This window comes from Mustela nigripes, chromosome 1 (genome assembly GCF_022355385.1).
Source record: "Mustela nigripes isolate SB6536 chromosome 1, MUSNIG.SB6536, whole genome shotgun sequence".
Lineage (NCBI taxonomy): Eukaryota > Metazoa > Chordata > Mammalia > Carnivora > Mustelidae > Mustela > Mustela nigripes.
The window spans coordinates 20,678,351-20,696,023 of record NC_081557.1 but is presented as its reverse complement, the minus strand read 5'-3'; the positions used below and the strand labels follow the sequence as shown (position 1 = coordinate 20,696,023).

Below are 17,673 nucleotides of genomic sequence, written 5' to 3'. Positions count from 1 at the left end.
AAAAATAAAATCTTAAAAAAAGTGTTTAGGAAGTTGAAAATTTATGCCTTTTATCTGAAGCGCATTGTATTTACCTGTTCCTTTTACTATACCCCCGCTCTGTGACCTTGGCCAGTTAGCTAGTTCCTTTGAGTTTTAGTTTTCTTAACAGCAATTTGGGAAGACATTAATATGATTAAACAAAATATTACAGGGGCACCTGGGTGGCTTAGTTAGTTAAGCGTCTGCCTTCAGCTCAGGTCATGATCTTGGGGTCCTGAGATCAAGCCTACCTTGGGCTCCTTGCTCAGTGGGGAATCTGCTTCTTCCTCTGCCCCTCCCCCTGCTCGTGCTCTCTCTTTCTCTCTCTCAAAATCTTTTAAAAAATAAAATATTATAAATAAAGCATTTGTTAAAATGCTTTGCATGGTAAGTCCTTTAGAAGATGGTGACTCATTATTTTAAATATTGTATGTATTACATGTTGTGATGGAAATCTGTTGTTTTTGAATTGGAGAATTAATATTTGATTTGTTAAAACAGCATGAGATTGCCCAGTTAATACAATACAGATTTTTAAATTGCAGAGTGGAAATATTTTAAAATTAATCTGACCAGCTCTCATTTCTTGGCTACCAACTCTGTATCTTGGGAATTTTGTTTCAGATCTAGTATGAAAGACTGATGGTTATACTGACAATTACAATGTTATGTCATGTCATGTCATGTCATGTCATGTCCTGAATGCTAATTAGAAGAACATAGAAGCTTTTATGAGAGCACAAAATGCCCCACTCTGGCCTAAAGGATGAGTGGCGAGTGTGTGTCCCAAGAAAGTCTTCAACAAGAAGGTTAATCTGAATGTAAAGATGTCTGCTTAAGCATACAGGGCTGGATGCGGAAAAGACATTATGAGAACATCGTGCAAAGGGACCTATATCTGGCTTCTGTACTTATTTTTACAATTGATTGTATTTTTTCTGAGGCAGTTCTTGAGCTTTAGATTTAAAGAATGTGACTGTAATTATGTAGTGGATATTTTCTGTCATTGTCATTGATTCATAAATGATAATTTGGTGATAGAATGCTTTATCTTTGCCAAATATGTGTAGTGTAGGGATCTGTACTTTTCCTTTTGGGGGAAAAATGGTTGGTACAGTTCCTAGGGCATATCTTGGTGATTGCAACTGCTTGGTAAATATTTTTTGATTAAATGAATGCACCCAACTCTTTATTCCCAGGCTTTTATGAAATACTCAAGGTAGCTGAAGCACTAACTAGCTAAAATGGAGAAACTGAAATACTTATCTAATTCAAGGGGGAAAAAATCTTAATGGAGTTTAATTATTTTTACAAATTATGGACTTGACCCTTGAAGGTTTTCTTCATGATATTTAAAATTAAAAACAAATTCTTGTAGTTAATATGTCCTTTTTCTCCCCCTTCCCCCCCCAGGTATGGCCTCACAAGTCTTGGTCTACCCACCGTATGTTTATCAAACTCAGTCAAGTGCCTTTTGTAGTGTGAAGAAACTCAAAGTAGAGCCAAGCAGTTGTGTATTCCAGGAAAGAAACTATCCACGGACCTATGTGAATGGTAAAAACGTTGGAAATTCTCATCCTCCCACGAAGGGTAGTGTTTTTCAGACAAAGATACCATTTAACAGACCTCGAGGACACAACTTTTCATTGCAGACAAGTGCTGTTGTTTTAAAAAACACTGCGGGTGCTACAAAGGTCATAGCAGCTCAGGCGCAGCAAGCTCAAGTGGAGGCACCTCCGATTGGGGCGTGGCGACACAGGTTAAATTTCCTCGAAGGCCCCCAGCGATGTGGATTGAAGCGCAAGAGTGAGGAGTTGGATAATCATAGCAGCGCAATGCAGATTGTCGATGAATTGTCCATACTTCCTGCAATGTTGCAAACCAACATGGGAAATCCAGTGACAGTTGTGACAGCCACCACAGGAACCAAACAGAATTGTACCTCTGGAGAGGGTGACTATCAGTTAGTACAGCATGAAGTCTTATGCTCCATGAAAAATACTTATGAAGTTCTTGATTTTCTTGGTCGAGGCACTTTTGGCCAGGTAGTCAAATGCTGGAAAAGAGGGACAAATGAAATCGTAGCAATCAAAATTTTGAAGAATCACCCTTCTTATGCACGTCAAGGTCAAATAGAAGTGAGCATATTAGCAAGGCTCAGTACTGAAAATGCTGATGAATATAACTTTGTACGAGCTTATGAATGCTTTCAGCACCGTAACCATACTTGTTTAGTCTTTGAGATGCTGGAACAAAACTTATATGACTTTCTGAAACAAAACAAGTTCAGTCCCCTGCCACTAAAAGTAATTCGACCAATTCTTCAGCAAGTGGCCACTGCACTGAAAAAATTGAAAAGTCTTGGTTTAATTCATGCTGACCTCAAACCAGAGAATATTATGTTGGTGGATCCTGTTCGGCAGCCATACCGGGTTAAGGTGATAGACTTTGGGTCGGCCAGTCATGTATCAAAGACTGTTTGTTCAACATACCTACAGTCTCGGTACTACAGGTAGGTGACAGCTACTTTTTGGCTATTTAGTAAATGTTGAATTTTGGCTAAATGAAATAATTTTGTGTGTGTACATGGTGAGAAAGACAGCGTGGATAAATGAAGAAATCAAGATAAGATTAGTTTAGGTTTGAGGTGTTAAAAAGATTTTTAAAATTTAGGGGTAAAATCTGCCCAAACAGAATTGGAATCTCTACTGCAATTCCAAGCCAAAGACATTTGGTTGGTTATTTTTATTGTTAACAGGAGGCCTGAAGTCATGGTAGGTGATTGGTGATGATCAGATAGAAGTCTTCAAATGTTGGGAAAGGTTTATAGTAATTTTTGTATATATCTTTGGGCATTTCAGCACTTAAGAGAACTAGTATATTAAAGACAGTCAGATGTAACTGAATACTTAGGAAAGTTACATATGAGAATTTAAAAAGTTATTCTGATTAGTGGTTTTAAGATTCAGAAGATTCAAGCATACTTCCATGGCTGCCATGAATGTTCAGGAGACTTTCCCATAACAAGTTTTATTATACTCTTCTCATCTATATGTGGGTAATGCTATTTTGGTGTTGGAATTTAAAGAAGAAAATAATTTCATATAAATATTGATAAAGTGCAATAGTGTCATGATTAATATAATGCTAGCCTAGAATATAATAGGTAGCTTAAGGGCTAATAATTACCAAGATTCAAAATACCTACTTGAGTAGGTAAACTGGTTTTGGATTCATAGCTTTATCATTTTGAGAAATTGTTTTCATTTCAGCTAGAATGAATTTGTGGTCTTGGTGAACTCCAGAGCCCCAACAGAGTAGGCAGATAATAAGAGCTGCTAATACTGGCCATTAAGAAGTTAGTGAATAGACAGATACATGGCAGTTTATTGTTGGGAATTGGTAGAATATGAGGATTATAAATTTAAACCCGGCAAGGGGTAGTTATTTTTTTTCTTTTGAAGATTTATTTACTTACTTTTAGAGAAAGAAAACACGCATGTGAGAGCGAGCATGGTATGGTGGTGGTGGTGGTGGGGAAGTGGGACAGAGGGAGAGGGACAAGCAGATCCGTCCTGAGTGCGGAGTCAGATTCGGGGTTGATCCCAGGACCCTGAACCAAAATCAAGAGTTGGATGCTCAACCAGCTGAGCCACCTAGGTGCCCCTATTTTCTGGTGCTGTATCTATCTTTATACTGTACCTCTCAACCAGATTAGTTTCTGGCAAATACGTGCCTTAGTATCTAGGACAAGATTTGGGAGATACATTAGCTACTACAAAAACCAACTCCAAATATATGCCTTGCCAGTAGTAAGTCATTAGGAGCCCCACCTTCCTGTCAGTTAGGGATAATTTATTAAAATATGTATTAGAAACTGGGAACATAGCCTGATTTATTATTTAGTATATTCCTGATTGTCAGATTTTTAATACTAGAGTGCTAGAAACTATTCCATTTAAATGGTTTAAAAGATGGTAGGGGCACCTGGGTGGCTCAGTTAATCATCGGCCTTTGGCTCAGGTTATGGTCCTGGGATTGAGCCCTGCAATGGGCTTCCTGCTCACTAGGGAGTGTGCTTCTCTCCCTCTCCTTCTTACTTCTCACCACTAGTTCTCTTTCTTGCTCTCTCAAAAAAAAAAAAAAAAAAGCTGTATCAGGACAGTAAGTCTTATTTAATATATTATTACATTTGTTTGAGCCTCTGTATAACTTTTTTTTAATATAATAGAATACAGGATTAGGTTTCTGTTCATTTTTTTCCAGAAAAATTATTTAAAAATGTATTTAACAGCATGAGAAAAATGGTTTTTTTCCCTTCCCTTTGTGCTCTATGGATTCTGACTTAAGAGCTTTTAATTGTCAGCTAGCATATTATATAAACCCCCAGGCTCCAGCTGCTTGGGCTCTATATTTAGTTCACTTGTTAGTAAATGACTTCGTTTTATTTGAGTCCTACATTAATACTGCGTATCAGATTTAGTTCTGTGTGATACCTAGACTCCTTTTCTTTATTTGAAATCTTTTGGATGAGAGTGAAAAAAACAAACAAAAACAAGAGAACTTTATTTTTTATACTTGAGAACATTTATTAAATGTTTCAAGAAAGTAAAGGAAATCCTCTAAAGCAATTTGAAATGGTAAATATTTTATGATGTTGATTTCTAGTATTAGGTCTTTGCACAAATACTAGCCTCTGGTGGGAATGAAAAAAAGCTATGAATAGTTGCTAAGTACAATTAGTAAGTTTCTAATTTGTTTTTCTGTTTAAATTTCAAGTTGATAATTTATCTGAATTTCACAAGGTATACCGTTGCTAACTTACAGGTTCTGTGTTTAGAGTAAAAAAATGAGATTGTTACTTGTAAACAAGGGCTCATGTTAGTAGCATTTTGGGTGACGTTGCTCAGGTAAAAACATTTAAAAGGGACTTTATGTTATTTAGATTCAAGAGCTAGGAGAGAGTAAGTGTAAGACTGGTGAAAAGGTTTTAAAGTCCTTAATTATGTACTGTTATACTGTCTAGTGTAGTTTTGCATGAAAATAGCTGGTAACCATTAATCTTTTTCAGGATTTGTTCACCAACTTTGGCTTAGTTTTTGACTTAAGGTTGCTTAAAATTTGATTCGGCAGTAAGCAAAAGTGTCTTACACTTGATTTTTAACTCTTTGTTGTATTTTAAAAAACAAAAGCAGGAAGTGGAAACTTACCAAATTAAATATTTTTGAGCTAATCATGGTAAGAACACACGTACCTTAAGTTCCAAGGTAAACGATCTGTGTTTAAATACAGTTCATGTGTTATTCTATTTCTTTGAACTGTGCTACACAGAAATGTAGTAGGGATATCTTAAAATAGACAGGGGACAGTGGCCAGAAATTGTTGACTACTATAGATGGTGAGGCTGTCTACCTCTTGCAGTGATATAAGCCAGAAGTACATACTAAGGGCATTGATTTGCTCAAGGTCAGCATGTTCTAAATTCAGCTGCATGAGTATGGTTTCTGTCAAGAACACGCAGGACTCTTGAATGCATAAAAGGTATTAGCAGCAGAAGGTGCTGTGTTTATGAGGTGCGGTGGCAACATTCAGTTCATGAATATTTTCCTTTTTCTTTTAAATGTAGAATTCTAGCCTGTGGTTTGAGTCATTTCAGAACATAGGGACAGGAAAGTGGGCTGTAAAATAACCTGAAAAGCAGTTATATTTATTGCAAGCCTACTGAGTAATTTACCATTAATTGTTGTAGAGGTAAAAAATGCTTTCTGTTTTGCCTGTAATAGTTGACAGAATGGTATGTAATGATAAATTTAGGCTTATCAGTTTTTGTTTAGGTTCTTCCCATCCCCTTATGCCTTTTTAGATCTAGCAATACCAAAGACAAAGTTTCTGTTTCAAAATTAAGATACATAGAATGACCCATGAAGGAATAACCAATACATTATTTAGGGTACTCTATAATAATAGAAGGCTGTGTATGTAAAGTACATTTTGTTTGTTTGTTTTGGAGTGCTTTTGTATGTATATTTCCTGTTTTGCTTCTCCTGTCTCACCCCATGAGGTAAGACAATGGGTAGAATTCCTAGAATAAATAGAAAACTGAGGCTTATAGAAGTCGAACAGGTCCAAATTCATACTGCAAATTTAACTCAATTTTTGTTGAGTCCTTTTTGTGTGCTGGAACTGTGCTAGGGATACAGAGATGATTAAGACATGATTTCATCATTTAATGGTGGAGAAAAATAGTTTGTCTTAAGAAGTCCTCGGGTACAGGTATAGGCAGGGTGCTATGAGAACCCAGAGGAGAGCACTTAGCCTCATTTGTGGGTTCAGGAAAGGCTTCTGTGACCCTTGAATGAGCCTTGAGAGTAGAGAAGGAGTTAGGATCAACTAGTATTAAAGTTCTCTCTGTCTAAACCACCCTTACCCAAAAGAGCTCAGCATTGGCTGAAATTGCTGACAGTTTCTTTTCTGTATTATGAAATAGTTATGTTGGGGGAAATCCTTATTAGACAAAATGCTGTCAGCTGGGTTTTAACAGAAGTTTTTTTTTTTTTTTAAAGATTTTAATTTATTTATTTTAGAATGTGTGCAGATGTGGGAAGGGACAGAGAGAGAGAGAGAGAGAACCTCAAGCAAGACCTCATGCTGAGCGTGGAATCTGCCGTGGGGCTTGATCCCACCACTCTGAGATCATGATCTGAGCCTAAATCAAGAGTCGGATGCTTAACTGATTGAACCACCTAGGTGCCCCTCATTTTAACAGACATTTTAATGTGCTGTCTGGTGGCTCACTGGGTTAAGCATCTGCCTTTTGCTCAGGTCATGGGTCCTGGGATTGAGTCCCACATCCGGCTCCTTGCTCCGTGGGGAGCCTCCTTCTCCTTCTGCCTGCTGTTCCCCTTGCTTGTGCACATGCTCTCCCTCTCTTCTTTCTCTCTCGGACAAATAAATAAATAAAATCTTAAAAAAAGAGAAAGAAAAGTTTTGATAGATGCTTCCCAAGTCTGTAAAGACATAGATTATTTTATATATATATATATATATATATATATATATATATATAAAATACTGTATTAATGTTAATGATATACATATACATATATATGGCTTTCAAATAAAAATTTTGGTGAAGCTTTTACAATTTTTTTAATATAAATTTATTAAGGTATATTTCACATACCATGAACTTTACCCATTTGAAGTATACAGTTCAGTGGGTTTTTTTTAGTACATTCATGGTTGTGCATCATCTTCACAATTTTAGAATATTTTCCTCACCCCCAGCAGAAATCCCTTTTTCCTACCCTCTAGCCATCTTTCCCCACTCTCGCATTCTCTAAACCAAAAATCTACTTTCTATTTCTATAGTTTTGTATATTCTGAGCAGTTTATATAAATGTGTCCATACACTATGTGGTCCTTTTTTACTTTTTTTCATGTAGCATAATGTTTTCAAGGTTCAATTGTAGCATGTTACTAGTAATTCATTTCTTTGTGTTGCTACATAGTATTCCATTGTATAGATGCACCACATTTTATGTATCCCTTCATCATTGGATGGAGATCTTTTAAAATTTTATCAGTGGAAATATACATGAATAGAAAACTGTAAAGTGATCCACAGTTAAGTCTTCCATTCAAGATACTTAGTGTATATAAAATGTAAAGTATTGTGCTGGGTGTTGGTTGTTCATTGAGGAGCATAAATGCAGACCTTACCATTATGGTGTTTTGAGTCTAATGGGTAGACAACCAAAAAGGTAAAGTAGTACTCTTGAATGAAAAGAACAGGGAGAAAGAACAACAAGATACCTACTTTTTTTGTTTCTTTTTGACTTTTTGCTTACATTTACCATATATATCCCTTTAGTGTCCTCTAACCTGGAGTAGTGTCTTGGTTCTTTCTTTGCCTTTCATAACCTGACACTTTTTTTTTTAAAGTAGGCTCCACGCCCAGCTGTGGAACCCACTGTGGGGCTTGAACTCACAACCCTGAGATCAAGATGTGAGATGAGATAGTCAGACACTTAACTGAACCACCCAAGTGCCTCAACCCAGATACTTTCAAAGAGTACTGGATAGTTATTTTGTAGAATGCTCCTAAATTTTAGATTGTCTGCTGTTTTCAGGTTATGCATTTTTAGAATAACTGCACAAAAGTGATGTTGTGTTCTCACATGTTGGGAGGAACATGATGTCATTTTCCCCATTACTGGTTAACTTTGGTCACTTGGTTGAGGTGGTGACTGGCAGATTTTTCCACTAGAAGGTTTTTTTTTTTTTTTTTTTTTTTTTTTGTAATTAAGTATCTTTTGAAGAAGAACTTTGAGAATATACTCCTTTCTCATCTTATTTTCACGAACCAGTTTTAGCCTCTCAGTGAATATGGCCTTAAATTACAACTATGGGGTTGTGAAATGATTTTCTGTCATTCCTGTAAAAGGAATTCTTTTATAAAGAGGAATTTTCCTTTACTTAGTCTTTTTGTTTCTATGTGGACTCATGGATTCATATTCATTGGGTTATAATGTTATTTGTTATTATTTGTTTTAATGAATAATTGTCCTAAACTGTCCAGCAGGAGCCATTTTAAGCTCACTCCTGTGTCCCTTTGCCAGGGCTCCATCCTCCCTTGAGTGCTTACTTTCTGGTACCACAAGATGTTCCAGACTGACTTTGTACCTCCCTGCCCCATCCTGATAATGGCTGTTGCTCTAAGGGACTGTGGTTCCTTTTATTGGAGAATAAAAGGAAAACAAGATGGGTGCTAGTGCCAGATATGCTCATTAGTACTAAGGTATTATTGCTTTTAGACCCTTCGAGTGGCAAAGGTAGAAAATGCGTGCGTGCGTGTGTGTGTGTGTGTGTGTGTGTGTATGTTAATGTAATTCTGTATCTCTCTGTTTATATGTTAAAACCATGAATTCATACTGCTCTGTCCAATTCTGACACCTCAGAGTTCATTCTGTCCTCCTCCCTTTATTTATAATCCCTTTTATGATACCAGGAAACTTGGCTCTCTTTATCCTCCATATGTTACTTATTAGCTCAATTCTAAAATACATTTAATGTAGTTTCAGAATTGGTACCCATACCACTGCTAATTTACGAACTAGAGTACATTTATTTATAGTTCTTCATTCTTTAACCAGAGGCTTAGAGCATGTAGTCAGAATACTGTGTTTTAAGTTACTTAGGTTCTTCTCCATACCTCCACCTTCAAGTGTGATTATATTGTTTATTTGAAATATATTTAAGTTCATTTCTTTGTATTTCATTTTGAGCCCATCCATGTCCTTGTTTGACTGATACATTAATGTGGTTCTAAAACTTAGAAACATGCTAAAACCACTAGAAGTGTCACTTCCTCCTCACCATCCTTTCCAACTCATTCATTCAAACCCCTTTTAGTAACCATCATCATTAGTTTTTGTGTGTATGAGTGTGTGAGTGTGTATGTATATGTGTATATGTATCCGTGTTTTTGGTGGGGGATATAGAAACAGATTAATGTTTATTGTCTCAGTTTCCCTTCTTACAGGAAAGGTAACACATTGTAGATACCTATTTGCACTTGGCTGCTTTCCCTTAACAGTGTTTCCTGGAAATCACTTCATGACCATTCATAGAGATCTTTCTCATTCTATTTTATTGCTAAGTAGTGCTTCATTATCTGGATTACCGTAGTTTATTCAGTCACTTTTCTAATTATTGACAGTGTTTCCCAATTACAATTACGAAGAATAGTTTTGTGCATATATATATATTTCTTCTAAATTTTAATAATATGGATATTTGTGCATATATATTTTTGTATTCAAGTTGTATCTTCAGGGTAAATTTTCCAGAAGTGGGATTATTTAGTCAAAAGGTAAATGCATATATAGTTTTATTAAATATTCCCAAATTTCTCTGTCAGAACTGTACCAGTGTGCATTCCTGCCAACAACATATGATAGTGCCTCTTTCTCTATAGCCTTGCTGACAGAATATGTTATTCTTTAATGACATACTAACAAAATTGTTAAACTGTGTAGTTTTATTTCACATGTCTCATTATGAATGAAGTTAAACATCTTATGTTTAAGGGTCATTTTAAAATTGTGTGTATGAGTGGTGCCTGGGTGGCTTAGTCAGTTAAGCATCCAGCCCTTGATTTCAGCTCAAGTGATGATCACAGGGTCCTGAGATTGAGCCCTGCGTTTGACCCCCTACTAAGTGGAGAGTCTACTTCCCTCCTTTCTCTCCCTCTGCCCACCCCCCTGCTTGCATTGCATGCTGTCTAAAATGAATAAAAAGAAAATTATTTGTATAAATGTGAATTGCCTGTCCCTGTCTTTTGCCCATTTTTCTATTAAGAGATTGGTCTTTTGTCCATCAGTTTTAGAGATCTCATGTATATGGAGTGTTAGTCCTTTATTTGTCATATAGGTTGGATATTTTTTCATTTTGACTTTTTTTGTGGTTTTATTTGCCTTGTGAAAAGTGTGTGTGTATGTGTTTTGTTTTGTTTTGAGAGAGAGAAGTTGTGGGGGTGGGTAAAGCGGCAAAAGGAGAGGGGGAGAGAGAATCTTAAGCAGACTCCATCCCAGTACAAAGCCATGCTGGGTTCAATCTTATAACCTTGAGATCATAATCTGAGCTGAAATTGGATGCTAACCTGACTGAACCACCCAGGCACCCTCTGTGTGTGGTCAGTTTTATCAGTCTTCTCTTTCATTGCCTCTGGATTTTAAGTCATAGTTAGCATTTCCATTGCTGAGTTCAAAGAGGTATTCACTTTGTTTTCTTGTAGTACTTAGTGGATTACATTTTAAGTATTTAGATCTGTAATATATTTTAAGTTTATTCTTATAATTTGTGTGAGGTGTGGATCTAATTTTTTTAAGTACCTGATCAGTTGTAGGGACTTTATATTGGGTGGATAGGGGAAGATCTCTAAGGACATGATATATTAAACTGAGGCCTGAAGGGAGACCATCAACCAGAATGGGTGGAATGAGAGCCTTGGGCAAAGAAGGAGCCTATGTGAAGGCTCTGAGATTGGAAAGAGTTTGATAAAGAATCTGAAAGCCTGCCAGTTAGACTTAGGCATAGTGGAATGGATAAAGTAGAGGTGTGATTTGAGGTTGGAGGATAGCTGTTATGGTTTATGTTTTAATCATTCTGGCTGCTATTTGGAGGGGAAAGAGGACCAGAATGAGAGTAGGAACAGGAAAACCATTAGAAAAGAGGCAGTAACTTAATCCACAAAGAAGCCATGGTGACAGTGGAAAGAAATGGATAGCTTGGTATTATGGTGGTGATTTTGCTTTTTACTAGGATATTTCCCCTCCTGAGGGAAGATGGTTTGTTATGGTTGATACTTGTTGACTTAAAACTGTGTGCGAATTTAGACATGCACCTGACTTCTATGGATATCGATATCTGAATATATATTTAACACCGTGTGTTAAAACTTCACGTTAAAACCAAATGAAAACAAACAAGAAAGACAAAGGAACCTGGAAAACTCTCCATTACTGGTATTTTAGACATGACTAACTACCTGTATCAGAGGAAGTGAAATAAAGCCTTTGGTTTTTCTTTAAGCTAAATCACATTTTGTTTTTATAGTTGAATTATTTCAGGTTGATTTGTTTTATAATTCCCCCAAATCATGGTTAGTATTTATCTTCTAAAAATGACTACTTTTTGTTACTGTTTATTAAGTTAATCATTAAAGTGACACCAGGGTGGCTCAGTCAGTTAAGCATCTGCCTTCAGCTCAGGTCATGATCCCAGGGTCCTGGGATCCAGTCCATCATTGGGCTCCTTGCTCAGTGGGGAGCCTGCTTCTTCCTATGCCTGCTGCTCCCTCTGCCTTGTGCTCTCTCCCCCCACCTCTGCCAACAAATGAATAAATAAAATCTTAAAAAAAAAAAAGATGAACATTTAAATATAAAAATAGGCGCACAGATTACCTTCTGTTTTGCAGTTTGCTTTTGTTTGATTCTATACCTGGGGTCTTTTTTTTTTTTCCCCAATTTAAAGTTTCTGTAGATTATTCTCTGAAACTGTTAGAGTTTTTATGAGGGAACTCATTTAGATGCTAATTGAACAGATTAACTGTAAGGAGACAGTTACAAGGCAATAGAGAAAATTTGAATGTCAGGTGATATTAGGGAATTGTTGATTTTTATGTGATAAGAGCATTGTGGGTTTTTTTTTTTTTAAAGATTTTATTTATTTATTTGACAGACAGAGATCACAAGTAGACAGAGAGAGGCAGGCAGAGAGAGAGAGGGGGAAGCAGGCTCCCTGCTGAGCAGAGAGCCCAATGCGGGCCTCGATCCCAGGACCCTGAGATCATGACCTGAGCGGAAGGCAGCGGCTTAACCCACTGAGCCACCCAGGCACCCCCCCCTTTTTTTAAAGCAAATGGTGGGAGGGGGGAGCATTGTGGGTTGTTGTTTATTTTGAGAGAGTTGGGGAGGGGTAGAGGAGGAGAGAGAATTTTAAGCAACCTCCGTGCTCAGTGTGGAGCCTGATGTGGGGCTTGATGCCAGGACCCTGAGATCATGACCTGAGCCGAAGTCAAGAGCTAGATGCTCAACCAGCTGAGCCACCCAGGTGTCCTGTTTTTTACTTAGTTTTAGTCAGTCTTTTATTTCTTATAGGTGAAAAATGGAAATCTTGATTTTTTTTTTAAGATTTTATTTACTTATTTGACAGAGACACAGTGAGAGAGGGAACACAAGCAGGGGGAGTGGGAGAGGGAGAAGCAGTCTTCCCGCCAAGTAGAGAGCCAGATGCAGGGCTCAATCCCAGGACCCTGGGATCATGATCTGAGCTGAAAGCAGATGCTTAATGACTGAGCCACCTAGGCGCTCTGGAAATCTTGATTATTAATGGGAATCAAGAAAAACATCCTTTTACACTTTGTTTTGAAATTCCAAATTACATTTTTAGATATGTTAATATTTGTTAATATTTAGAAAGGAATATTATCTTTCTAAAAATTGCTACATGTTATTAGAGCATTTTTATACTTACTAACCCCTTTCTTTACATATTTCATTCTGAAAACATTTGTCCATACTGCTCTCTCTATTAGAAAAACAAATTGGACTAATTTGTAAACTTACTATCATTTTGAGCTATCATTTTGGTGGCCAAAATTACTTTTTAACATAGAATTTTTTTTTCATCTTTTTCATTGTGAAAAAGCATAGTATAATATCTATCATCTTAAACATTTTTATTAAAGATTTTATTTATTTATTTGACAGGGAGATAGCACAAATAGGCAGAGTGGCAGGCAGAGAGAGAGGGAGAAACAGCAGGCTTTTTGCTAAGCAGGGAGCCAGATGTGGGACTCGATCTCAGGACCCTGGGATCATGACCTGAGCCGAATGCAGCTGCTTAACCGACTGAGCCACCCAGGTGCCCCATCTTAAACATTTTTAAGCATACAGTTCATTAGTATTAAGGATGTTCACATTGTTGGAAAACAGATCTCTAGAACTTTTTCATTTTGTACATTTGAGAATCTGTACCCATTAAACAACTCCCCTTTTCCCCCCTCCCCCCAGCCCCTGGTCACCGCCATTCTACTTCTTGTTTCTATGAATTTGACTTCTTTAAATATTTCATAGGAGGAGAATCATACAGTACTTCTCCTTTGGTGACTAGCATATTTCACTTAGTGTACTGTCTTCAAGGTTCAGCGATGTTGTAGAATGTGTGAGGATTTCCTCCCTTTCTAAGGCTGAAAAATTTCACTGTATATTCCATATTTCATTTATCCATTCTTTAGCACTGGACATTTGGGTTGCTTCTACCTCTTAGTTGTTGTGAATAGGGCTGCTATCAACATAGTGTACAAGTATCTCTTCAAGACCCTGCTTTTAATTCTTTTGGCTCTGTATCCAAAATTGGGATGCTTTGATATGTGGTAGTTCTATATTTTTGATTAAAAAAAAATTATGTTGAATAAAAGCCTTTAATTTCAAAGGTTATCAGGTTTTTTTCCTTCTGCTGTAGGGCTTTGTTTTAAAGGTGCATATTATCTCATGAATGTGCTCTAGTGGGATGTCATGATAACAGTTGTGATGTCACACACCTCGAATGTATGTGCCTGTTTGTTTCTGAGTTTTCAGCATTTTCCTATGAATGGAACGCATTATGGTGGATGTTATTAACAGTGCCTGCTACTACAGAAGAGTGCCAGTTTGGTGTCCAGTGAATAATTTAGGCATCAGTTGGTGTGGTAAGATTGTATTACTTAGGAGAGAGATCTAATATGTGTTAAGCTTCGACATTACAAAGAACAAATGTTTCTTTAGTGAGGAAAATGCTGAATTACAAAAAATGTTAAATACATTTATCTAAAAACCAGTGCATTAAATTAAATTTTGCTCAGTGTTTTTTGGTTATAAAAGTAGTGGATGCTCACTGTCAAAAAAAAATTCAGTAATCAAGAAGGCAGAGCAGGAGCAATTTCCCCCTTAATGTTGAGGTTCTGTGCTATAATTTTTTTTATAATATATTTTATACTTTAAGCAGTCCTCTATGATGTGCATTTTGTTTGTTTTCTGATAATGCCACAGGAAACCTTCTTGTATGTCCTTGGCTTGTATGTCCTTGGACACTTGTTTGGTATATTTCCATGACATTTCTAGATTTGTTGGGTCAAAGGGTATGTACATTTTGCTGATGGGTGCTGCCAAATTTCCTTCCAGAAACATATTACTTTAGTATATTTGAAAATGCTTTTTTCTTCACATTCGTGTCATCACAAGGATGTTTCTGGTTTTTTAAATTGTTGGCTTTAAATAAGCAAAAACCAAAATCAGGTTTTAATTTTTTTTATCACCTGCAGAATATAAAAAAAGTCTTCTGTCACAGTTTCATACTAATAGATGTTCTTTCTTATATGCGGAATGAACATGTGAAAATAAACAGGGTTCATATAATAATAACAATATTTTATAGAGTGCGTAGTACCAGCCACTGTGCTAGAACTTTTCATAATTACCCCTTCCCCTTACAACAACCATATTTAGTGGTAATACTACATTTTACAAAGAGGGAATTTTTCAAAAAAAAAAAAAGATTTTATTTATTATTTATTTGACAGAGGGATTACAAGTAGGCAGAAAGGTAGACAGATAAAGTGGGAAGCAGGCTCCCTGCTGAGCAGAGAGCCTGATGAGGTGGGGCTTGATCCCAGGACCCTGAGATCATGACCTGAGCCAAAGGCAGAGGCTTAACCCACTGAGCCACCCAGGTGCCCCTACAAAGAGGGAATTTGAGATTCAATGTGTTAAGCAACCTACCTAGGGTGGTCCACAGCTTCATAAATTGCAGAGTTGTGATTTGAACTCAGTTCTGCCTCTCCACTTTACCATGCTGTGTCTCTAGGGATTTTCCCTCATCTTCCTGAAACTCCCTTCTTGAAGGACACTGGGGACTTCTTTGTTGATCACCCAATTTGATGGATTTCTCTTTTTTAAAGTCTACATCTGGCTGGACCTCTATCATTCAGCACTGTTAGTGCTTTATTTTACTGAAACTTTCTTTGTTAGTTCTTAACCGTTATACCCTCAGTTTTTTCTTTCACTTATCTGACAAACTTTCTTGTTGTTTTTCTCACCTCTAAATACATTTCTCCTGGGTTCAGTCCTGTACCCATTACTCATTCAATATGTTTCCCTCTTAGAGATCTTACTCTGTCCCATGACTTCAGTTGGTTTAATATGGTAAGCTCTCAGATACCTTCCTCTAGCCCAGACCTCCCTTTGAACACCTAATTTCTGTTTTTAGTTATCTCCTTGGACAGTCTCTGGATATTACTAACTCATCTTTCTCCCAAAGATGCTACATCTTCTCATCTTCTCATATTACCATATCAAGATTATTAAGGGGTTCCTGGGTGGCTCAGTCAGTTAAGCGTCCAGCTCTTGGTTTTGGCTTGGGGTTGTGAGATGGAGCCCCATGTCAAGCTTCATGCTGGGGGTAGAGCCTGCTTTGCATTCTCTCTCTCCCTCTGCCCCTCTTACAATGTGCTCTCTCTTACCAAAAAAAAAAAAAAAGAAATAGATTATTGAAGAACCATTTCCCTGTTCGTGTGGGAAACTTTAAATTTTTGGCTTGTTTTTGTATCCCTGTTATATATGTCTTCAAGACCCTGGTTTTAGTTCTTTCGGTTATATACCCAAAAGTGGAATGCCTAATGATTTTTATCTCTGAAATAGCCTCACATGTAAATTTTGCCACATTTCATACTGCCTTGTTTTGGTTTACACTTCTGTGCTAGATTAGAAATTCATTTTTTTTAATTAAAAAATTTTAAATTTTTAAATAAACATATAATGTATTTTTATCCCCAGGGGTACAGGTCTGTGAATCGCCAGGTTTACACACTTCACAGCACTCACCATATCACATACCCTCCCCAATGTCCATAGCCCCACCCTGTCTCCCGACCCCCCTCCCCCCAGCAACCCTCATTTTGTTTTGTGAGATTAAGGGTCACTTACGGTTTGTCTCCCTCCCGATCCCGTCTTGTTTCATTTATTCTTTTCCTACCCTCCAAACCCCCCATGTTGCATCTCTGCTTCCTCATATCAGGGAGATCATATGGTAGTTGTCTTTTTCCAATTGACTTATAGAAATTCATTTTTTAACCTATAGTCTCTGCCTCTTGCAGTTTATCCTGCTTTGTTAGACATGTGTTATGGATTGATTTAAGAAATCAACAGAACTATACACAGACATAAATACCTGAAAATTCATTTTTACTACTTTATGCTTTCTTACCCCCTAGTTCCTGATATAGAGTGTAGTTATTAGCAAATGTTTCATAAACTGACGACCTCTTGGAAACCTGTTTGCAGTGGTATCAAGAGTATGGCATGACTTTGGCCTTGAAATAGTCCTGTACAATTGGAAAAAGTTGACAAAGTAATCAAAAAAGTGATTCAGATCTACTTCAGTAACATAAGCCCCATATCTCTTTTCCTGTATCAGGAGTCTTGGATTGTCCACTCTCTGCTGGGTATAGAGATGTTTCATGTTGTAGCAGAATGCTTCCTGGCATTGTAAATGTGGGGTTTTTTCCCTCTTTACTTCCTCAAGGCTAAATTAATCACCAGCAGTTCCTAGTGATAAAATACTTGTATTGAAGATATTGTTATATAAAAGCAAATCATTTTGGAGTTGGAAACATTTACATTTACATAGACATTTAGTTTAACTTAACTTCAGAAGAGGCAACTGAAATCCAATATACCTAAATGAGAGTTGGTATATCAGCGTTTATAAAGTAACTCAATTTTTACATATATTAATATGGGTATATTTGATTTTAATAATAGCAAAGTAACAAAAACCTTTGACTCTAAGGACGTAGCTTCTTTGTAAATGGTAAAACATAGTTGCAGAACTTGGCAGTCAGTCAGTGAAAATCCTGAAAACGGGATGTTCATTTTCTTTTTTTAAACAATTTTTAAAAAAGATTTTATTTTTTATTTGACAGAGAGAGATCACAAGTAGGCAGAGAGGCAGGCAGAGAGAGAAGAGGAAGCAGGCTCTCCGCTGAGCAGAGAGCCCGATGTGGGGCTCTATCCCAGGACCCTGAGATCATGACCTGAGCTGAGGGCAGAG

General features: G+C 37.0%; 1 protein-coding gene across 5 annotated transcripts in view; it reads left to right on the top strand.

Moving 5' to 3' along the window:
- HIPK3 (homeodomain interacting protein kinase 3) overlaps positions 1-17,673 on the top strand; it is a 90,415-nt gene that overhangs the window by 26,873 nt on the left and 45,869 nt on the right. For all 5 annotated transcript variants that reach the window (XM_059406248.1, XM_059406235.1, XM_059406243.1 and 2 more), the window contains exon 2: positions 1,435-2,533. In XM_059406248.1, the coding sequence (XP_059262231.1) occupies positions 1,437-2,533 (1,097 nt within the window). In that variant the 5' untranslated portion in view covers positions 1,435-1,436. The remainder of the gene's footprint in view (positions 1-1,434; positions 2,534-17,673) is intronic.